This window comes from Acipenser ruthenus, chromosome 3 (assembly GCF_902713425.1).
Source record: "Acipenser ruthenus chromosome 3, fAciRut3.2 maternal haplotype, whole genome shotgun sequence".
In the NCBI taxonomy this organism is placed as follows: domain Eukaryota; kingdom Metazoa; phylum Chordata; class Actinopteri; order Acipenseriformes; family Acipenseridae; genus Acipenser; species Acipenser ruthenus.
This window is the reverse complement of record NC_081191.1, coordinates 84149974-84174216: the sequence shown is the minus strand read 5'-3', so window position 1 is coordinate 84174216 and position 24243 is coordinate 84149974. Positions and strand designations below refer to the sequence as shown.

Below are 24243 nucleotides of genomic sequence, written 5' to 3'. Positions count from 1 at the left end.
TGTACTTTGGGGTATATTTTTGTCCATTTAAAAATCACCAGTGACCGTGGTGTTGAGAGGACATGCAGTGATCAGTCCTAGATTTTGTATCCCAGTGCAGCCACTCACTTTTATTTATGACCGTCTGCAAGTCCCTCCATATTATTGTGCACCATTGCCACCTCCCTACCTGGAAAGAGCTGTTACAGAAAGTCAGATACACATGCATTTTGGCCTTGATCCTGTACAACTCGCACAGCTTGTGTTTTAATGTGTTAATGTAGGAACAGCACAGTTGGTTGAATAAGACATCTACTTGAAAAGTTGTTGGTTGAAATACTGTATACTGGATGTTTATTAGTTAATTAGGCTGATGCTCTGTTTAACTAAGTTGGTTCTTGTAACCTTGAATTGTGGTTCAGGGGGCAGGAGCTAGGGCTCCTCCCCTGTTATATCCTGCCACAATATCAATGAATCACCCCATTTAAACCCTAAAGTGCAACCTTATTCTCTGTCTTGCTTTACGTAATGTCAGGCAGCTCTGCAGACCCCTACTTTTCGTTTCCATTTTCTGCTGTCTGTGCATTACAAGGCTTTCACTTTGCCTTTCACTTTTTTGGTGCTTTTGATGTAGGAAACTTTTACAGGGGTTTGGTTTGCCATGGTTTGCTTTTGATAAGCTTTGCCATGCCTCTCAGCTTTACAGTGCTTGCCTATGCTTCGTCATGCTCACATGACCTACCCACACTCATCATCATACACAGGAGAGAGGTTTGTGTTGTGTGTGTGTGTGTGAAGTTTAACTGCAGAAACTGGTCGCAGACATGTCTTTACAATGTGCTTTTACCCAATTATCAATTAAATAAGCAAGTCAGAAATGTATCTGGTCAATATTAGACTTAACAAGTAATGATATATGCATTTTATGTTTTTCAAATATTGTAAAATAATGTTTCGTGTTCACAAGCCTCTTCATTTTACTGCAAAAGTAAGTACTGGCAGAAGGCACAGGTGTCGTTGTCCATCAAATCAACAGTACGAAGGTCACTCTTGAAATCAGGACTTAAAGGATGTGTTGCAGTAAGAATACCTCTGCTAAGAAAGGGGAACAAGACTATAAGGCTAAAATATGCACAAGAACACAGAAATTGGACTATAGAACAATGGTCGAAGATCCTTTGGACTGTTGATGGATGGACAACGACACCTGTGCCTTCTGCCAGTTCTGTTGTAAATTCAACACTTGTCTTCTTTCTATTCCTTAAGGATATTATCTTCAAGTGTTGCTCAACCTTGTTTGACAGCTTTTTGGGTCTTCCAGTCCTGGTTTTGTCAATTACAGATGATGTTTCTCTGTACTTGTTGATTATGCTTCAGATACCACACCTTGAAAATTAAGTGATGTGATCTATTTCACTCAATTTCTTTCCCTTCTTTATGCAAGTCAAGGTTGTTATAATAGTAGAAAACACAAGTGGAGGCTTTAAGTAAATTGTTGATGCTTATAATGCAACAGAGTAGAAAAATGCAACATGTCTAAGACTTTTGCACAGCAGAAGCATATATATGCACGTTAAAGTTATGTGTGCAAATGTATGTATGTTCAATGAAAGTGTCATTCATATCAAATACATTTTTTTCACATTAAAAATGTGTTTGTTACACATAAATAAAATACAATGCAGCTTGCAATGCAGACACCCTAGCTTTCACGCCACAAAGTTCATCCTTCCATTTTACAACATTTGCAAGTAGTATAGCAGTAAAGTTACAGTTTTAAACAAGTACCGAGACAAACAAGATTTTGTAAATAATGATTATGTATTATCCCAATTGTATTGAAGGCTTTCATAACAAGCTTGATCTGTTCATTTAGTATATTGTAATGTTTTCATGTTTAGGAAGTACTGCTCAGGGAGACAGTGTTGAATTCTCAAAATGTTTGTTTTATTTGAACTACAGAGAATTCCTGTCAGTGGCCAGAATTCAGAGCACCAAAATAATAACCCTACGTTTTAGTCTTGGCACTTTCACTGCATATTCTCTTTGGTCACAGCTCGCACACTCGCTCAGTCGCACTCATGGTTTCTCATTCAAGTTCAGCGCTGGACTATCTCCAGTCCCCAGGCTCATGCATCCCCTTATATAATCTCCCGTTGTTTCCCGCCACTGTCCGACCCATGTCTTATTGTTTCTAAAGTATTAAATGGCAGTGTTTATATCTGATAGTGAAAAATAAATTAATATCAAGATAGATAAAGAAAGAAAGAAAGAAATGTCTATGTATTGATTTATGTATTCATTTATTTCAATATTTATGAATATATTTATTTATTTGTTTTACTTTTACCAAATATATAGGCTATCCTTCAGCATAGCTAATTCTCAGAAATGAACGTTCCTTTTTGTCCAGTGGGGACCACAGATAGTGTTACTCTCATCAACCAGTATCGAGAGGAAACCGTACTTCCTTGCGCCAATAGGGACCACAATGAGCGTTACACTGACAGGAAACCAAAATTCTTCTGAGATCAAGATCAGAATCTCAGAATGATGAGATGACTCGAAAAAAAAAATTCCCAGAAAATACTGCTTGTTTTCTCAACTAATCCTGTAGCACTGACAGTAACACAACATGCTTGCAAAGTGAAGGTTATAGTTTCATTCAAATCCCATGCATGCTAGACCTTTTTATATTTATATTATATTAAAAAAGATATATTTTGCAGACAAATGTTCCATTTTAAAACAGAAATAAAAAATGATTTAATATAAATGATATCGACGTCACAATAAGTGCATTCCCTAGTATATTTCCATGTTGACAAAACAAGTTAATTGTCATTAAACTCATTAAACATAATTGTCCTGTGATATACATATGCATGGATAATAGTGCCTAGGGTCTGCAAAAATCTGCAAAAAAACATTAGGAGAAAAAAAGGAGGAGGAGGAGGAGGAGAAGGACATTTTTACATTACTTTGGCAACTTAATTCTCTTACTGTATGAAAGGTATTGACATTTTTCTACTTTTCACTTAAAAGTGTTGGGAACTACAAATTAAAAGTGAAGTGGTGCTTTTGGCTGATTTACTTTTGCCGTGCCAATACCCTGAAAACACGTAAACTATCCTTGCTGTATAGAGAGTCTCTGGCAGTTCTCACTGTTAATAAGAAAGTGGATTTGATCCCCCTGTCTAATGATACGGTAGTAAAAAGGATTCAGAACATGTCTTGTGATATTCAGAAAGCTGTTGTTAAGAAAATCCGAGACTACAACAAATTTACTCTGCAGTTGGATGAATCAATATAAGTATCTGGACTGCCTCAGTTAATGGTGTTTGTTAGGTTTGTGAGTGATGGAGATATTTAAGAGGAATTTCTTTTTTGTGACCAATTAGAGAAGACCACTAAGGGACAAGACAGTTTCAGGGTTGTGGATTCAAACTCGAAGGACTTGCAGTTGGAATGGGGTGATTGTGTAGGGATTTGTACAGATGGTTCTAAGAGTATGATGGGTTGTAAATCAGGTTTTATTGCACATGCTAGAAAACTTGTACCTGATGTAACAGTGACCCGTTGTATTTTGCACAGAGAGGCCCTGGCATCCAAGTCATTGCAATTAAATCTGGGCAGAGTGTTAGATTCAGTTGAGTATATAAGTCAAAATAATAAACTTGATTAAGAGACGTCCAACGCAAGCCAGGTTGTTCAGTGCTCTTTGTAAGGAGATGGGGGCTGCCAATGAACATTTGCTGTTCCATACAGAGGTCAGATGGTTGTCCAAGGGGAGGGTACTGGATAGATTGTGGGAACTGAGGGAGGAGGTGCAAGTTTTTTTGGAGAAAGAAAAGTCTGACTTTTCTGCCTGCTTTCTTGATACCAGCTGGTTGTCAAGGTTTGCATATTTAGTGGACATATTAAGAAAACTGAATGACTTGAACTTGGGTCTTCAAGGCAAGGAGTCCAATGTGCTGGTTCTCCAAGACTCCATTTAAGGGTTTATGGCACGCCTAAAGTTTTTGCATTCTAGACTGGTACTGGGAGAATATGGCATGTTCCCTATACTTTCTGTCTTTCTTGCAGGGAATGGGAATTCCCTTACACAAAGTGTTGACATACTGGAGCACATGACAAAGCTGCAGATTAATTTTCAAAATTACTTCCCTTAGCAGGTTTCAGTAGGTAAGGTTCCCCTTTGTAGGTAGGTAATAGCCCAATAGAAGGATATTACCACCTCCATGCTTGACAGTAGGTATTATTATTTGTTTATTTAGCAGACACCTTTATCCAATGCGAGGGTGTGTGAACTATGCATCAGCTGCAGAGTCACTTACAAGTGCGCCTCACCCGAAAGACGGAGCACAAGGAGGTTAAGTGACTTGCTCAGGGTCACACAATGAGTCAGTGGCTGAGGTGGGATTTGAACCGGGGACCTCCTGGTTACAAGCCCATTTCTTTAACCACTGGACCACACAGCCTATGGTGTTCTTTTCTTTGTATGCATCACTAGACTTTCTCCAAACGTAATGACTATCAGCGTGACCAAATAGCACGTTTTTGTTTCATCACTCCACAAAACCGTTGACCAGAACTCATATCCATCAATCAAATGCCCATTTGCAAACTTTAAGCAATTGTCCTTGTGACATTTTCCTGAGTGGCTTTTTCCTTGGCCAGCGACCATTGAGACCTTCACCATGCAATGCTCGACCACAAAAGCAAAACTTTTGCTACAAAAGATTTTTTTTTAAATTCTTTGCTTTCGAGAAATTTCTAGAAATTATAAATTTCCATTGGTATATACACTTTTGACTACAACTGTATATAACATATTTACCTTTCATTTTGAACAGTGTCCCTATATAATGTAGAATACTTTATCATTTCAGCTTTTACATTTCTCTAACCCCATGCTTTTCATCCTTTCCTTGTAGTCACTGAGCAAGACACTAAAGTGCCAAAGAAAACCATCATCATGTAAGTGTCATTCTTTTTAAAATGTTGACCACTGCTGTGTTCACGTCATATTTGTTTCATTAACATTGCATGACCTGCTAACACATAACACACCTGTGTAACATGCATGTTACAACCATACCTCATGGTGTTTTGTGTCCCACGTAGATAAAAAAAATCACTGAAACTTCTAAATACTGCAATTTTGATTTAATAAGGAGATAAAACATACAGTTAAATTAAAACCTTAAAGTTTGGTTTATTTATGATTTTATTGGGTCTATCAATTGTTATATTTTAAATACAGTGTCCTTTTTACATCCAGAACCCAGTTTCATGTTTGTTTCAACCCTTTCCTTTTATGTATTTTTTAAATTTATTTATCTGAGACTATTAAGAGCCAGAATGGAAAGACATATTTCTAGTGCACAATTATTTTTAAAGGATTTCACTTCCTAAATACCAATAATGTGGAATCTTTGAAAGTGCATCCCAGTGAGTCTATTCATTATATATATTTTTTTAAATGGCTGAAAAAATAAATAAGGGATGGGAGGGCTTAAAGTGTTACAGAACACCTTGCAAAGTTTACAAGAAAGCATTACGTTACATTTCCTGTGTCCTGTGTTGTCTGTATTGCAGCGTTTTAAATATATTGCTGACTCTAAATTTTGAATCACATATCATGGGTCGCATAAATCAGTTGGGTGAGGGACTCCCAAGCGGCGCATCCAGTAAAGGCGCTCTGCGTGGAATGCAGGATGCACCCTATAGCCTGGAGATTGCGAGTTCAAATCCAGGCTACGTCATTGCCGACCGTGAACTGGGAGTTCCTAGGGGGCGGTGCACAATTGCGCTGAGGAGGGTTGCAGCTGTGAACCGGGATTGATAATAAAAGCACTGGCGATTCCAAATTGGGGAGAAAACTGGGGTAAAATCATTGGCAACGATTAAATTAAAATAAATAAATCAGTTGACCAATACATTTATCAACACTTACTCAGGAATGTTTTCTCAGAGAAAAAAAAATGTTTTAGTGTATCCTGATCACACACCCTCCTGCAACAATGCTCATTTTCTGTTCTCACAATTAGCCATTCATTTCAGTCAGAGCACCAGCATTGTTGCAGGAGGGATCATGAACGGGATATACTGGTGAACATTCTCGAGTAAAAGTATAAAAAAAGTAATTCCCTTGGTTATTTAACTAGGATGTGTGAATAAAAACAATATTAACACGATCAGGAATATCATGAAAAAAAAAGTGCTGCGATATGGACAACAGCAAAGGAAAATAATGTGTTTCTTGTAAACACTGCAGGGGGTTCTGTAACAATTTCAGTTTTAAAATCATTTTAGGTCTTGCAGAGTTTGAAATTACTCAATCAGGAGCATTTAAATGTATTACTTTTATTTATTATATATTACATATTAGAGAGTTCTACATGGAAACTCAAAATACCACTCTCATTTTGAAATCTTACTTAAAGATCGCATCATGTCTAATACTAGGGTGTGGCTTTTTAGACTAATCACTAAAGTTTAACTATGATGTATCTTAGTGATTAGTGCATAGCAGCTGGTTAATTTGTGTTTAAGGTTTGTTATAAATGGTACTGTAGACAGATTGGGTTTGGGATTACTTTGGATTGACTACAGTGCATCCTCATTTCATGATTCAGTAGTTCACAAATTACGTTAACTGGCGGTTAGGTCATGTTGACAGTAATTTGTACATGACCCTTCACTAATTCATGGGCCACACTGTTTTGTACAAGTAAATCAGTCTGCACAATCACTAGAGAGCACTGTATGTTATTAGAACAGAGATATTGGAAGATTTATGTTACTTTATGAGTGTGGTTTGTTCACATAAATAACATCCAACTTGCCTGGTGTGGAGATGGCATGACATGCTGCAGGTGGACCCATGGAAATGCATTTTACTCAACATTTATACTTTGTTCATCATCAGAGAAGAGACAATCACCACGGTGGTCAAGACTCCAAAGGTGAAACGTCGCGTATCTCCCGGAATATCCCCTTCCCTGATATTGAGGTCTGAGACATCAACTCCAGAACCACTCCCAGTCACCTGGCAGAAGAAACCTGGGGTGAGACCCCAACAGGAAATGGCAAAGAAAGCAGTCATCCCTGCCTTCTTTGTGACAGAACCCAAGGAGGAACAAGGGGCAACTGCAAGGCCCATTGCCACATTAACAAAAGCTGAAGAACAGAAATCAAGGTGGATAGAAGTTGAGGAGATCATCGAGTACAAAGTGAAGAAATCCCCCAAGCTTCAGAGGAAAATGGGAGCCTCTCCTGCTAAGACTAGGTCCTTCTCTGTGCCTGCCCCCAGGCCCAAATGGTCTCCCAGAAACGATCCAAATAGCAACAACTCCAACAACAAACTAGTTGATCAGGCAGGGTCCTTTCTTCCAGATGTCAATGTTCAGCCACTTTCCTGGGGAGACGACCAAAATGCTGCTTCAGCAGAGAGAGAGTGCATGAGCCCCAGTGTCTCTTCAGAACCAAACACCAATTCTTCTGCAGATAGCAGTTCTAAACCCACAACCAAGACAACTACCAGCTTCAGGCTAAAGGAAGTTGCATCTCCCATGGTTGCTCAGGTTTGTCAAACTCTTGTCTTCAGCTTTGAAACATCTGAAACTGACCAGGGTGACATTTCACTAGAAACTGACACTGGGGCTTCAGCAGAAGCCAATGCTTTGACAGAAGTATCAGATGATGCAGAACTGACCCCAGATCAGGAAGAATGGTCAAGTGAAGAAAATGTAATTGTTGAAGAACCAGAAGCAGAAGATAACCTTGGAAACAGAAATGCCAAGATCCTGACCCATGATGGAAAGGTACTAACTTTAGAGGATCTTGAGGATTACATCCCCAAAGAAGGAGAAACCTATGGATATGCAGATAATGATCAGCCACTTGCTGGAGACAAGCCCTATGAAATAGCTGTCCTCCAGAGAGAAATCAATGAACCAACTATCGGAAAACCAGTTCTACTCAATGTTGGAATGCCACTCGTTCCTAAGCCCAGGCAGAACTTCTTTAGCCGGTTCAAGGAGCACCTAACTGGCAGCCTTTTCATGTCACCCTCTCAGACAGCCAACATTCAGTCCACAGGGGAACCAGGCATATCCATGCATGTTAGTGAAACTCGCACAGGTGGTATCACTCATTCGTTGGCAGTGGCTGCCCCGGTGAGCCAACCTACTCTTGAGGTAAAACCGTCTTATTGCACAGAGGTCCAGAGGTCCCTGGACAACAAGCAACAGAGTTTCAAAACAGAAGTTTTGGCTCAAACCTTCAGTTACGGAACAGTGAGAGAGCCAGTCATGCTTCACATCAGCAAGAAAGATAAGCATGAGCCCCCAAAGCAATAACAAGTTGCACAAACGGAATTAAGCTGACTTTAAGGAGCCATTTTAGTCTTAAATGGGAAACGTTTCTGTAAACTCTACTTACAGATGTAAAAACAAGCTTGTAATTTTTGTAAATGACAGCAGATCATTCCATATCAACACACTGATGCTGAATAATACACATGGATAAGGGCTCTCTTACTTTGTGAATACAAATGAAGGTTTTTGACTGGAAATCTAATAACTGTATCTGAACTACATTGCGTTAACATCAAAGGTGGTCTTGTATCTGCTTATACAGATTTTACAAGCATTTGTCAAGGTTTATCTGTCTATCTTGGTGGCCTTAAGAGTCAACTAGGAAATGAAACCAGGAAGCTTTACAATGTATGGTATATATCTTACTATTTGCAATGCCTTGTTGTTTTTTTCTGGGCACAAGACAAATGTGTGAAAAATATATTGATTTATTTGAATATTTTTTTTCAGGTGATATTGCAAAAAAAAAAAATCTAGTTAAATATATAAGTGAATAGGTCTGCTTCAGTCAAACCAATCTAATAAATAATGTTGAAAACAGCTTATTGGGGTATTTATGTATGGAAGGAATGAGTAGTCACAGATTTTGATATACAGTTGTGGAAGGGTGGTGGGTAATTCACTGACGCACACAGGAGACAGAAGTTTTATTTGCAAACACCGCAATGGTGTCCAGTTTTATTATTTTAAACGTTGTTCTTATTGCCCGCAGAGGGCGCTGTTTTGCGTGGCCTGAGTACCGACAACGGTACACAGGACCACAGGAATACCAATACTGGTAGAACAGTGAAAAAATGGCGCACTCACAGATGCTCAAAATAATAATGAAAACAAAAGGCGAAAAAAGGGAAAATAAAACACAGTAATAAAACTACAAAACAAAAGTGCTGCCTTTGCAGTGCCCCCACTGCCGCTAAGCCGGTCAGTACGGGCCTCCGACCTACGCTCAGTTAATTCCTATAAACTGGGATGGCCAGAGTTCCCTGTACAACTACACACATCCCCTCGGGTACGTAATTATTCCTTCTACTTTTTAGTTTCTTTTAAGGCAGGCTGTCTCGCTCGGCAATGCTTGCCTGCTCTTTCTTTACACTGACGTCTTCCGCGAGCGTCACTGGGTATCCTCTCTCCAACCACACAAATGCACAGCCAAGCGCAGTTCTTATGCACCGAGCAATCCCCCAAGGCCCGCCTCTCAGCCACTCAGAGAGAGGGAAAGCCAACTCACCCTCTTCCCCGCCTCTCCGTGTCATCACCATGACTGACGGGCGGATCCTGTGAGACTGCTGCCCTCTTTTTGTTTTTTTAAGTATGGCATCATTGTAAGAAATGACAAACATGTTTACTCTTATAGTAATTTGCAGTAATACTGCTTTGAGGGTGAGATAATTTAAGAAACAGGGAAACATTCATGTTTCTTGAGAATTATAATAAAAGACCATTTTAAATTGTATGCAGAATGAAAGGAAAATGCAATGCCAAAATAATAAAGCATACCTTTATGTTATTTTATGTCATATGACCAAAGCTGAAGCACCAGATAGAACACAGGCAAATAATAATTAAATGTAATTGAATTGACAATTGAAATCAGCTAATAAAAATGCTTAAAATGTTAACCTCCATATCTTTATGTACTGCAACTTATTCTGCCCTGCCTAATACTGCCTAATACAGTAACTGTACACATTAATAGAGTTAGGGAGAGGCATGGTGATGTTATAATTTCAAGACTTTTGTGTTTAGTAGACAATTTTAGTATTGCACACTGACACCTCCATAGCCTGCTGTAACTGCTGTGACTTCATCCTCACTACACCGTACTCAATTACTGAAGTCAGGTGTCCTAAACACATTGTTTAATCAGACCCAGTGATCCATGTTTACTTTAAATAACTCATACTTTGAGACTTTTGAATGAAATGTACAAGAGCATGTGCTAAATATAAAATTTTTGGCATCTCTTTATTTTCTGATCAGTTTTTTGTTAATATATATATATATATATATATATATATATATATATATATATATATATATATATATATATATATATATATATATATATATATAGACAAAAGCATAAAAACAATAGATTGACTGATCCATTGATTGAGAGAAGCTTATTGTACAATGTTTGCTTCATACTCTTTGGAAGCTGTAAATTCTTCTCACTCAGATGTTTACAGCGACTCCTTTCTTGTACAGTGAAAGAAAATAGGTTTTGCCACCAGTTCTTCTATTTAATGGAATCTGATTCTATAAGCCACGTACAGGTAGAGGAACAGAAACCGGCAGCTTTTAAGCCAAGTGATGGAAGTGGCTGATCCTCTGATCTGTTGGAAAACTGATGCAAGGTTTGTGTGAAGATATTTGATAGATTTTTTTCTTTTTTTTTTTTTTTTAAAAAGTGTCATGTAAAAAAAAATGGAATACACTGAAGTAAAAAAAAAAAGCACAAATTGTTACTAACAATGTCAATTTCAGTTTTGTTTGAAGTACTTTAATGTGGTTTTTTTTGCTTTTGTTTCAATATAATGTGTCAGATGAGGTTTTAATCTAGAGAAAATAAATATCTTGCATCAATATTAATAACTACTGTATGTGTCTGTTCTTTTAATTACACATTTTGAGCACCAGATCTTTGTGGTTGAATGGTGTAAAAAAAATAGAGACCCTGTAGCCTTAGCTGACTGAACATGTGCATATTAAAGTTTACTTTCAAAATATTGAATCGTCGTAGATCTAAATGAACACACTTGGTTGGTGTTAGACGTAGAACTGCTTTTGGTGGCAGTTCTTAAAGAAGATTATAAACAAGAGAAGGCCTGGTAGTAGGTTGATCGCAAACCATTGTGGCCAAAAAAAACGGCCAAAGAGAGGGATATGGTAAATCTCATTTACTTGTGTAAATGACAAAAAACACGGGAAAATCCAAGCCCAGTTTTGCATGGAAACCCGTGTTTCACATGTAAATGTTAGTGAGCTTGTTTATCCTTAAGTGACATCACTATAAATATTGCAAGGGAGCAGGTCAGTTATTACTGTGGATTCCAAGATGGCAGAAAGTCAGTGGCTGACTTGGTTCACTTAATGATAATGCGGGCAGCATTATTGTTTTTTGCTGTGTCTGGCCTGTCATGTTGTATATGTGGGTTTACAGTTCTGTATAAACCACTTACCATAAACTGCGGTGTACACTTGTTATAGTATTAAAACAGCTGTTTGAGAATACTGTAAAAACTATGCTAAAGTTAAACACGACGCGCAAGTGAGCTGCTTCCTAAATGTCTGTAACTGAATTCCCTTGCTTTTGATCCCAGCTATGTCGAAAGACAACGTGCGTCCGGCCTCAACTCAAAATCACTGGAGCGAGGAGGAAACCCGGGCATTAATAAGTATAGTTAGTGACTTGGATGTGTTGAGCCAGCTCGATCGCCCGAAACAGCAAACAAGCATGTGTACCACAAGTGGTTGATGTCCTCTCAGAAAGAGGAATAGAGCGCACAGTCCCACAAGCTAGGGACAAATTAAAAAAACTGAATCAGTCCTACCTGCAGGAAAGAGCAAGGAGGTGCCGTTCAGGAGAAGCAGGACGGTCCCGCAGAGCAGTGCTTTTTGCTTCAGTTACATCTGGCATAGCTATGTACGTGTTGCAGTGTCTCTGAACAAGGGAGTTGACAAATTTGTAAATACAGCGGTGAACTATGGTTTTAGCACCCCAAACACATTGTCAGCTACCCTGTACTCAGCTGAGTAACCCTAACCCTGTACTCAGCTGAGGATGCCAGCCTATACAGAGCAATCACCACTCTTTTTTCCACTGGCACAGGAGGCCATACATAATTCCTTTTTGGCTGCATATCTTCCTTTTCCAGTTCCACTATAATGCTGAATGTTGCGCTGGCAACACGAAAGTACTCTATCCCCTGCAGATCTGTGAAAGAGTGATGCAGCACAAGATCTTCCCATCAGCAAGACGGACAAGTATGTGTCCAAACCATCCTTTCGCTAGCCACTGGCATTAGATAACAAGGCAAAGTATATGCTGGTAGAGGATGTTTGGAGGTTCAAGCTCCTGAAACAAAGGGAAAACATCCACTGTTCCCAAGACAGCCTTGGGAGCATACATGGAAGATGTGTGGCATGGTGATCTGCAATACCTGTGTTGGTCAGTTTCATTTTATACTTCCCAGTTAATTTTTAATGAATGAGTCATAAGATAAATTAGTTGAAACTGGATTCAATATTAACGACATACCACCCCGCCAATGACATTTAAAAAAAAAACAATTTGGGCAAGAGCAGTAAAACACATTATTAACCAACCAAGCACGGGGTATTCTGCTTTATTACAGCAGCTTAGATTCACTCATGTACCAGTTCTCTGCGCCTTGAAACCACATCTTCCCAAAATGTTATGAATAATCTTCAAAAACAGCGAGAGTACGCAGAGCTAATTTACATATCAACCCTGACCTTTCCACTTCATTTGCATGACGTCAGGTGAAAAGCCTGGTTTACTCGAGTTAAATAAACTGAGCGAATGGAAACCCAAAAAAGCATTTTATACAAGACATTTTTCTTGAGCAAATGTCTTGAGCTAAAAAAAAAACATGCATTGAAACTCCACTTTTGTCACCTTTTACGATTTTAAACACTTCAATCAACCCCCACTAATTCTTCTTTGTTCAAGGCTGAATAGATTCAGTTTCCGCAATCTACTTTCATAGTTAATTCGTTTTGATATGGCCGCTCTTTACTGGACTGGAGTTAGCCTAAGTATCATTTAAACAAGGTTGTTGCTGTTCCATTGTTTTGATAGTCACTGATAAAACAGATAGTTTTCACCCCATGGAGTTGTATTCAATGGGAACACCACTGGTATAATCCTTGTACATGAAGCATCTAATCCTGACTAAACAGAAGCAACTTTCTATACTTGTTTTTAGAAATGAACAGTACAAATAATATTGTATCTACCACTTTCAAAATTCAGTAAAATACACCCTGGGCTGTGAGTTATATATGCCTGTAGGACACCCCTGGGCATATTGCTGACTCATGAAAAAAAAAAAGATGTACCAGAAACAGACACTGAAGAAACACTTAGCCTTGCAGCTAGAACCTCAGAGTGCACAGAGGTGGAAATAAAAAAAAAAAAAGCCTCCATTGACCTGCTTGACGTTGAGCCAACATTTTTGCATGCATGTAGCATCAAAGATGAAGGTTGGTATGAGGGATGTGATTTACATAGGAGTTTTTTTTTACTAAGACAATGCTGAATATTACTACAAAATTTTAGGTATAGAAGAGTGAATTGATATTTCAAATGTAAACAAAGCCCAAGAATAAGAAAGAAATGTAATCTTTGTGGAACAAATTGACAGTCCTGCTCAGGAAGCTTAGGTTGCTAATGCCAGCCCCACAAAACAGCATTTCTGAACCAGTCAGACAATAACCAGGTCTCTTCAGTAAAGAAAGAAACTGTTGTAAAGGAGAGTTCTGGAAAATACTAATGAGTTGTGAATTATCATGGAGAAACATTTATTTTAGTATTTACATTATCAAATGAAGTTCATTGAAATGTTTAAAGCAGATGAATATATTCTGTCAAGGTTCATAAATGTAAAATGACCATTTAGTTAAATGTAACTTGAAATGTAACTGTTCCTTGAGACTTCCCCTTTAAAATCCCTCTCAGATAAAGCTGCAAAAAACATTTTTACATTTAATTACAAACACTTTACCTTTAGATCAGGTTTAGATGCCACATAATAACAACAAAAAAAAAACAGTTGCAAGCTGTTTCTACTGGAGGGCCTTCTTGTTCTGTTTTATTGCTGGTTAGAAATGAAGGAGATTAAGTGATTAAGTATCAGGCATCGCTGAGTGCGCAAGTCGAAAACCGAGGTCTTCTGTTTCCCAGTCCTATGTCACGTAATTCTATGTTATTTTGGGTGCTCTTACATATCACTGAGGCAGTGGAGGCGGTGACTGAAACAAATGCTGGTGCCAAGACTGCTGGTATTTGTGTCATAACCTTGAGACCTAACTTAAGCAGAGCCCTGTAGCTTTACTAGTGTCCCAGAATCTTCCAGTTTTATAATCGTCTATACTGTGACACATTCTGAGAGGATTCAGAGCGAGAGAGAGGGAGACTTAATTATAAAGGCTTTGTTAGCAAAATGAACAGAAATGAATTGGAACCCATGGAGAATAAAAAGAAGTACGCAGGAAAGAACAAGAAAGCACACTGTAGGTAAGGAAACACAGATTAAATCTTGAAGAAGTTTACTGCAATATACTGTGGTAAAAGCATACCAAAGTGCAGCAAGTTTAATCACAGACATGCATGATAAAGCAGAGAAAACTGCAAAATCACCTTCCGAATGCATTGTGGTACATTTATAAGAGGTTTGAAGTTGGTTAAACCAAAAATCTTTAGATTGAGTTGTGAGCTGCTTTTATATATATATATATATATATATATATATATATATATATATATATATATATATATATATATATATACACACAGTACTGTGCAAAAGTTTTAGGCAGGTGTGAAAAAATGCTGTAAATTAAGAATGCTTTCAAAAATAGAAATGTTAATAATTTATATTTATCAATTAACAAAATGCAAAGTGAGTGAACAGAAGAAAAATTATTATTATTTATTTCTTAGCAGACGCCCTTATCCAGGGCGACTTGCAATTGTTACAAGATATCACATTATACATTATTTCACATTATACAGATATCACATTATTTTACATACAATTACCCATTTATACAGTTGGGTGTTTATTGGAGCAATCTAAGTAAAGTACCTTGCTCAAGGGTACAAGCAGTGTCCCTGTGGCAATGCGCCCCGCCCCTGTGTGCATTTGTGTGTTATGTGTTGTATGTTGCGTGCGTGTGTAAATGTTGGTGTGTAGATTGGTACACGGGATATAAATGGGTCTGTGTTTCACGTGTATTTAAAAAGTGTAGATTTGTATTTAGGCACGAGGAGAGCACAAATCACTTCACGTGCTGGTTAAATGTAATATGTAAGCACGGGGTTGCACAGAATTAATTCACGTGCTGGGATTCAAGTGAATAATTAATTAGTAATTGAATCCCAGCACAACAGTATATATAGAGACACGTAGCATTCACTCGGTGTTAGGTGTTCGGTGAGTGGAGAACGGGAGAGAGAGAGAGAGGAGAAAGAAAAGCGAAATAAAAACGTAAAGTGTTTGTTCTCACCGTGTTTGTTTGTCTCCGTGCACCGTTTGTTAAGTGTTAGTTCGTTTTGTCTGTCTATTTATTTTGGCTTAAAGTGCCGTGTCCTGTTTTGTTTCAAACCTTTTATTTTCTGTTCTGTTATTAAATGCTGGGTGCGATCACGCCCCCAGCTTCACCAAACCCCAAATCTCTGTCTGTTTATTTCCTGCATCTGGTCTGACGCCACCCACTCCGGCTGTCTTTGTGACAGTCCCCCACTGGGGATTGAACCCACAACCTTCCGGTCAAGATTCCAGAGCCCTAACCACTACTCCACACTGCTGCCCACTGAAAAATCTACATCAAATCAATATTTGGTGTGACCACCCTTTGCCTTCAAAACAGCATCAATTCTTCTAGGTACACTTGCACACAGTTTTTGAAGGAACTCGGCAGGTAGGTTGGCCCAAACATCTTGGAGAACTAACCACAGTTCTTCTGTGGATTTAGGCAGCCTCAGTTGCTTCTCTCTCTTCATGTAATCCCAGACAGACTCGATGATGTTGAGATCAGGGCTCTGTGGGGGCCATACCATCACTTCCAGGACTCCTTGTTCTTCTTTACGCTGAAGATAGTTCTCAATGACTTTCGCTGTATGTTTGGGGTCGTTGTCATGCTGCAGAATAAAATTGGGGCCAATCAGATGCATGATGGATAAGTATCTGCCTGTACTTCTCAGCATTGAGAAGACCATTAATTCTGACCAAATCCCCAACTCCATTTGCAGAAATGCAGCCCCAAACTTGCAAGGAACCTCCACCAAGCTTCACTGTTGCCTGCAGACACTCACTTGTGTACCGGTCTCCAGCCCTTCGGCGAACAAACTGCCTTCTGCTAAGCCAAATATTTCAAATTTTGACTCATCAGTCCAGAGCACCTGCTGCCATTTTTCTGCACCCCAGTTCCTGTGTTTTCGTGCATAGTTGAGTCGCTTGGCCTTGTTTCCACGTCGGAGGTATGGCTTTTTGGCCGCAAGTCTTCCATGAAGGCCACTTCTGACCAGACTTCTCCGGACAGTAGATGGGTGTACCATGGTCCCACTGTTTTCTGCCAATTCTGAGCTGATGGCACTGCTGGACATCTTCCGATTGCGAAGGGAACTAAGCATGATGTGTCGTTCATCTGCTGCAGTAAGTTTCCTTGGCCGACCACTGCGTCTACGGTCCTCAACGTTGCCCGTTTCTTCAAGAGAGCTTGGACAGCACATCTGGAAACCCCTGTCTGCCTTGAAATTTCTGCCTGGGAGAGACCTTGCTGATGCAGTATAACTACCTTGTGTCTTGTTGCTGTGCTCAGTCTTGCCATGGTGTATGACTTTTGACAGTAAACTGTCTTCAGCAACCTCACCTTGTTCGCTGAGTTTGGCTGTTCCTCACCCAGTTTTATTCCTCCTACACAGCTGTTTCTGTTTCAGTTAATGATTGTGTTTCAAACTACATATTGAATTGATGATCATTAGCACCTGTTTGGTATAATTGTTTAATCATACACCTGACTATATGCCTACAAAATCCCTGACTTTGTGCAAGTGTACCTAGAAGAATTGATGCTGTTTTGAAGGCAAAGGGTGGTCACACCAAATATGGATTTGATTTAGATTTTTCTTCTGTTCACTCACTTTGCATTTAGTTAATTGATAAATATAATCTATTAACATGTCTATTTTTGAAAGCATTCTTACTTTACAGCATTTTTTCACACCTGCCTAAAACTTTTGCACAGTACTGTGTGTGTATATATATATATATATATATATATATATATATATATATATATATATATATATATATATATATATATATATATATATATATATTGGCATTAACATTGGTAGGGACATGTATTGGCACAAATTCTTGAGGGGATTAGAATCTTGGTCATAGTGAATTCTGGTCTCTAATTGGGCTAATAAACACTGAACCTTCAGAACAGTTTTGCTGCAGACACACTGTCTAACAGTATGTACAGGGCAACACTAACCCTCTAACCTTGGCCTCCTCTCCTGTGGTGTTTCCAGAGCTCCCCATCTGCCCCGCTGTTCCTGAAGTCACCCAAGTGGCCGGTAATGGGACTCTGCTGGTCTGGAAGCCTTTAGAGTCCAGTGAGCCTGTCACCTACAGCATCCAGTACAGCACAGAAGGTAAAGGCACTGTCTTATTAAGAGGTGGCAAGTACGATTTTGATACTGAAGGCCATCCATGCTAGAATGTATTGAAACGCCTTGTGTTTGTTTTTTGTTTCAATAATAAGTCAAAGTTTTAAACAAAATGTAAGAGGAATCTGATGTATAATATTAGCAGTCAAGCAGAGGGTGATGGGGAGTGAGTGAGCAGAGAACAGAGGGTGGGTCGGGAAGGAGGCGAGGTTGTGAAGAGTTTGCGGATGTCAGTAATTTTGGAGGAGGAGAAGAAGGAGGCAAAGTCATCAGCCGAGATAGAGAAAGGTGGAAGAGGGAGAGTGCTAAGGAGGGAGGAGAAGGTAGAGAAAAGTTTACAGGGATTGTTAGTGGAAGAATTATAGAGTGGAAGTAGGAGTGTTTGGCAGAGGTGAGTGTAGAGGAGAAGGAAGAGAGGAGCGAGCAATAGAGATCCAAGGCAGCAGGGATATATATATATATATATAATCTGTACCTTTAATTAGAAGACCGATGCACACTGTGACGTTGATGGTCACTGCTTGACTTGGGTGTGCCTTCGGATGATCTTCTTCAGATTGGGTTCGGGTTAAGTGAATTTTCTGCATCGCGATGGGGTCATTCGCAAGACAACCCCACCCTGGGGTTCTAAAGATTTAAATTAACCCTAACCTGATGGATCTATCTATCTATCTATCTATCTATCTATCTATCTATCTATCTATATACTGTATATATGTGTGTGTGTGTGTTTAAACTAAAGAAAGGAAATTGCTATAGTGCATTTGATAGCAAGAAGATTATGAGTGAGAGAAAGCCCTCATTTTTCATAATTCAATGTATATTGCACCTTTCATGTCAAACATCACAAAACACTGTAACAAATAAACATATTACTGTATGGTCTTTATGGAATGTGATCTATTGGGGGTCGGCCACAATTTTAATTAACTACAGCAAGTGTATAGGGCAGTGGTTCTCAACTCTGGCCCTCGAGATCCAATCCAGTCTACGTTTTTACTCCAAGCAGGTTCTAATATAGTTAATTGAAGCTGCTAAGAGGCAATTAACTAATTTAGGATCTGGTTGGAATAAGACCAGGACTGGAATAGAGTTGAGTACCACTGGTATAGATCATGGTACAGAGATTAACAGCCAGGCCATAGTCACAGCCCAGGGGCCTGCTCTCTGAAAGTTCCTTGTGTTTCTTGTTAAGGAAGTGAATGGAGGACACTGGCTGAGGGGGTAGTAGAGAGTTGCTACACTGCCAGCGAGCTCTCAGTAGGAGCAGTGTACTCGTTCAGGGTAGCCTGTGTGAACAAGGCTGGGATGGGACCCTACAGTGAACAATCAGCAGAAACAACCATCGGAGAGGAACATGAAGGTGAGGTCCATTTCCCCTTAGTGCGTAAATTAGTGCTTCGAGGGGACTCGTATTGCATAAACAACTTTCAAAGCTGAAGTGTCCCACAGTCATATTTAGCTTATACTAAAATGACCAGCAGAACCCAAGCACGTGTTACCAGAAAACTAATCTGGCAAAATGCCTCAATCAAAAGGCCCCTGGGTTGATTACAAATAATGGATATTAGGGGAGTGGCTTTTTTTTAATTTGCTCGCACTGTTCCAAGTTGTTGAACACTCTTGAGAAACATAATGTGCTGAATACCCTGCTGCTGGCATTGGTTATTTAAATACCAGGTCCATGGTTATTGCTGAGTGAGGATTTCAGGTTTGCACCTGGATGCTGCAGGTTTCACTGAGATTTCGTAGGACGAGATGATGTTTTGTCTTTTAAATGTTTTTAAATTAGTCCTCGACTGTTTTTTCTCTTTGCTTATCTTGCAGAATGGCATATTCCCTTTATCCGCACCATTCCCCCAAGGGCTGAGGATGAAGACAGCAAACCACAGTCTCGATTCCTCCTCTTTCCCATGCATGAAACCTACACTTTTCTGTCTGAGATAAATAGGTATTGTACACAGGTCAAGGACATGCTGGAGTCCTTGGCTGTCTAAGAATTCTAAAGGGAAGTTAATTTAGCTTCAGTTAGAAAACACCAGATTAATACTGTACTTTACTCCACGATTTTATGTAACAAGTATAAAACAACATTGGTGCATTTAGAGGCCTTTAAATTAACAAAGTGTGTTGATTTTATGTTTTAAAACATTAGTGGTGTAAACTGAATATAAGCTGAACTAAAACTTAGTAAATATGTCTCAATAAGCTCTGTTCTGTACAGGATGCTTTATTTATCTCTTAATACCTCCCTGTTTTTGTGTTTTTATTTCAGAGGTCGATTCAGCATTATAAAACAATGCAGGGGTGACTTGACTCAAAAGTTTTTTGCTGCTAAAGTCACGCCCTATAAAGCAGATAAGAGGCACCTGGTGTTGAGAGAGTATCAAATACTAAAGAGGCTGCGGCACACCCATGTGGTCCAGCTGCAAGCAGCCTTCATCACCCCCAAATACCTGGTCCTCATTGAGGAGCTGTGTGCAGGACAGGAACTGCTGCACAACCTAGCAGAAAGGTAGGAGCTCAACAGCATTCTTTGTTAAAGAAATGAATTACCCAGAGTCAACCAGCTGACAGAGATGGAGGCACTTTGGAGTATATTTTCAAATATATTTGAAAGGAAAACAAGCCGTGTTAATAATACAAAATAAAACCATTTGAAAAAAAAACTTGAAAGTGCTAAAAAGAAGATCTTAATTTATGGTTTATTTTGTAGTTTTGTTGTTTTTTTTTTAACATCCCAAATATTAAGAAAAACTCCACAATTATTTCTGTTGCATTAAAAAAAAAAAAATTGTAAAAACCACATACTTGGATAAAGGCGTCTGAAATACAAATAAATAATTAATAATAACATAAGGTCGTAGACAAAATTATTAGTACCCTATGCGTAACAGGTAACAGATTAAGAACAAGCATTTTATAAACTTGCACACGCGTTGTCCAGTCAAAGGAGTCGAAGGCTGAATCTGTTGTAAAAATGACAGGACTCTGCCCAATCACATCTGGATACGTGAATGTTGCTTTTTATTTAAAATATTTTGTAAGTTTGTTTAGGCGGGCAGCGAAGCAAACAGCTCACAGGTCAGAGCTTACATTGGGTGGGGCGGGGGTTTACAGTGTCGCAGATGGCTGATATGTTTTTCTCTTCCACGTCATATAATAATAAAACCATCCAATGGTACCAATACTTTTGTCTGCGACTGCATGATATTTTGTAGAGTCAGCCTGTTGCTTCTCCAGTTCTCCACTAGGTGTCATATTCACTATCTTTCAGTGAAGCTATCTTTTTAGTGTGTGTGTGTGTGTGTGTATATATATATATATATATATATATATATATATATATATATATATATATATATATATATAATGTATTACAAAATGTTGCTAATCAACCAATTACATAACACACAGTCGTTACTTGTTCAGGAGGTAGTCTTTGCTAATAGATCACATTTTCTTGCTGTTGCTTGGTTCTGGCCTAAAAAATATATTTTCTCCATGTAGGGACTCATACTCTGAGCTGGAGGTGAGAGAGTCTCTCCTGCAGATTCTCAATGCTGTCCAGTATCTCCACTCAAATCACATCCTCCACCTCGACTTGAAGTCTGACAACATGGTTGTCACCGACAACAACGTGCTGAAGATTGTGGACTTTGGCTGTGCGCAGGCGTATACTGCGGGAAAGCCTCTGATGGTGGAGAAGATGAAAGAACAGACTGAAAACAGAGGTGCGTCCCCTTTATCTTTAATTCCACTTCATTTTATCGTTACACAATAAGGTATGTATTAAAGTTCCTAAGCTAAGTTATTCCAATACATCTTTTCTATATGTAGTACTGTCACATTGTAGATCTCACATTTTCCTGTTTAATATATTTTAAAAATAGAATTAATATTTAAGACATAACAATGTTGCACTTACTCCACATTCCTGCTTTTCACTTCATGAGGTCACATGAAGGAAAGCAGATATGTTGAAAACACATACAGTACTGAGAAGGCTAACCAAAGTGTCTTCAGGGAGTCTCAGTTCTTGTAAAACTCCCAGAAGTAGCTCTTCAATCATCAATATTTTTTTTTCTTTCAATGTCCATTCATTCTGGCAAAATGTGCAGCATTTTGTTCACAAAATACTATTCTGGTTTTATCTATGTAAAGCACTTTGGGGCGATTTATTGTGAAGGGTGCTATATAAATAATAAAGAATGATTTGATTGATTGATTGATTGATATTAAAAAATCAAATATAAGTTTAACATAATGGGTGAGTATTTAATATAGGAAAATGTGAGACCTACAAAGTGAAGGTGCTTATTTTGTAAGCTCTATGTATTTTAAGGAATTACAGAGTAAATACATGCCAAATAGCTATGGAAGAAACAACTATTTGGTATGTAACAGAATATATACACATAACACTGTTTTAATAAAATAATATTAGCAGATGCAATATTGGTTTACCCTTTAGGTAACTGGGTTAACTTTTTAATATGGCAGACTGTATTTAGAGTATGCTATAGAGTTTTTTGGGTTTTTTTTCTATATTGTATTTCTTTCAGCTCCAGAAATCCTGGAAGGGAAAGGAGTTGGACCAGAAACAGACATCTGGAGCATTGGTGTTTTGACTTTTGTCATGTGAGTGCATGCAAGCCGTCATGTTTGAAATGAGCAGTTTTACAGGTGTACATATCCAGTTTTGCACGATTACAGATCCTGTCAAGCTATTGTGGTCCAGCCAGGGCTCAGGCTTTCTGCTTTTGCAACAAATGCAGCAGTTTCTGGTTTTTGCAGCGCAGTCATTGACTTTGTGACATAGAAGCATTAATATTATTGGCAGTAGGTGGGCTGAACATGACTATCTAGTATTCTGATTGGTTGGTACTATGCTGATGACCAATCAAATGGTATGAAGAATCCAGTTTAGTGTGTGTAGAATTTATTTTGCCACAAACTTTTATCTCTGTCTATATACAGTATATGTCTGTCTTTGTATCTACTTACCATTGGGCTATGTATTTCAAGTAGTGTCAATAATCCAAAATGTTTACAAAAATTAAAGTTCACAATTGATACTACTGTCAAATAAAATATTGTGTTTGCAGGCTGAGTGGAGACTGGCCCTTCGCTTCAGATATACACTGTGAAAAAGAGAAGAACATAAAGAGAGGAAAGATCAAATTTGGGAGATGTTACCCAGGCCTGTCTGAGGGAGCTGTGAATTTTGTGAAGTGCAGCCTGAACAATAAACCCTGGTGAGAGCTCTACAGAGACACCAAAAGTTTATTTATTTTCAAATAAATTCGAACTCTATTGACGATTGTGGATTTGTTTTTCAAATATTACTTACCGGTGTTTGGGAAACACTAATCTGCACAGTATCTGTGTTCTCCCAGTGGTGTAGGAGTGCACTGCAACACGCTATCACTCAATTAAACTGCACCATTCTGAACTCCTTGTAAATTCACAAGCTGGGGAACCTCTTTTATGTTTATCACATTAATCACTTAATGTTTCTTAAATAAACTTTGGGGAAAGGGTCTCCAGGAAAAGTGGTGCAGTCAAGATTTCAGATTACATATAACAGCTGAACAGAAGAACTTCCAAGATAAAAAAAAAGACTACATTAGGAGGGAACCATTGTAGAGCAGAATTTATATTATGCACAAAAAATGACCATGTTTCCCTCATTACAGGGGAAGGCCTTCTGTGTCAGACTGCCTTGTGTTGCCATGGCTATGTGGAGATCAAGCCTCTAAACAGCGGCACTCTGTCGTCTCCTTCCCAACTGCAAAGCTCCATGGTTACCTGAGGGAGCGAGAAACGAGACGGACACACCGTTGCACTAAACTGGAGGTACCTATCCAGGGACACTTCAGCACAGGAAGTGGTCAGTCATAACTCTCCTGGATGGTCTGATATAAAACTGCTAGATTAAAGAGAAACTGAGTGTCTCTCTTGTTTAAAGATGTACCTCATAGCCTTAATAACCGTTCTCCTACCTTTCATTTGCTAACATTATATTTCTCTCCTTGTGCGTAGTGGAGTGAATAACATCACCACGTGTTAAAGGGTGTTAAGTTGCGTAGACAGCCGTTTGTCTTTGGGAATCCTTACATCAGTGCCAAGGCTGGTGTTTTCTAACTGTGGAACCATGCTAATTGAGATTTCAAATAAAGATTGTTTTCTGATGTGACCACAATAATAAAGACTGGGTGTTCAATTTAACTACTGCATGGTTGTGGCAGAGGACTTATGTAAACATAATCAAAATGCAAAAAAATCATTGCTTGAGACCAAGGAAAATGTCAGGAAATACATTTATCCTGGTCTGGCTGAAAAAAAACAGTTAAATAAAAAATAGATCACAGTGACCTACAACTACAGTATGTAAAACATCACACACACACATAATATAAAAATAATGTGTGTGTATACTGGGCAGCGGCT

General features: G+C 38.7%; 1 protein-coding gene across 1 annotated transcript in view; it reads left to right on the top strand.

Moving 5' to 3' along the window:
• The window catches only part of LOC117394545 (obscurin-like), a 116637-nt gene extending 92418 nt beyond the window's left edge, over positions 1 to 24219 (top strand). Inside the window, exons 75-85 of the mRNA XM_059020977.1 lie at positions 4917 to 4959; positions 6914 to 8338; positions 14555 to 14625; positions 17653 to 17775; positions 18986 to 19153; positions 19618 to 19741; positions 20066 to 20305; positions 21301 to 21524; positions 22356 to 22431; positions 22899 to 23048; positions 23490 to 24219. Of these exons, the coding sequence (XP_058876960.1) occupies positions 4917 to 4959; positions 6914 to 8338; positions 14555 to 14625; positions 17653 to 17775; positions 18986 to 19153; positions 19618 to 19741; positions 20066 to 20305; positions 21301 to 21524; positions 22356 to 22431; positions 22899 to 23048; positions 23490 to 23694 (2849 nt within the window). The 3' untranslated portion in view covers positions 23695 to 24219. The remainder of the gene's footprint in view (positions 1 to 4916; positions 4960 to 6913; positions 8339 to 14554; positions 14626 to 17652; positions 17776 to 18985; positions 19154 to 19617; positions 19742 to 20065; positions 20306 to 21300; positions 21525 to 22355; positions 22432 to 22898; positions 23049 to 23489) is intronic.
• Positions 24220 to 24243: the final 24 nt, after the last annotated feature.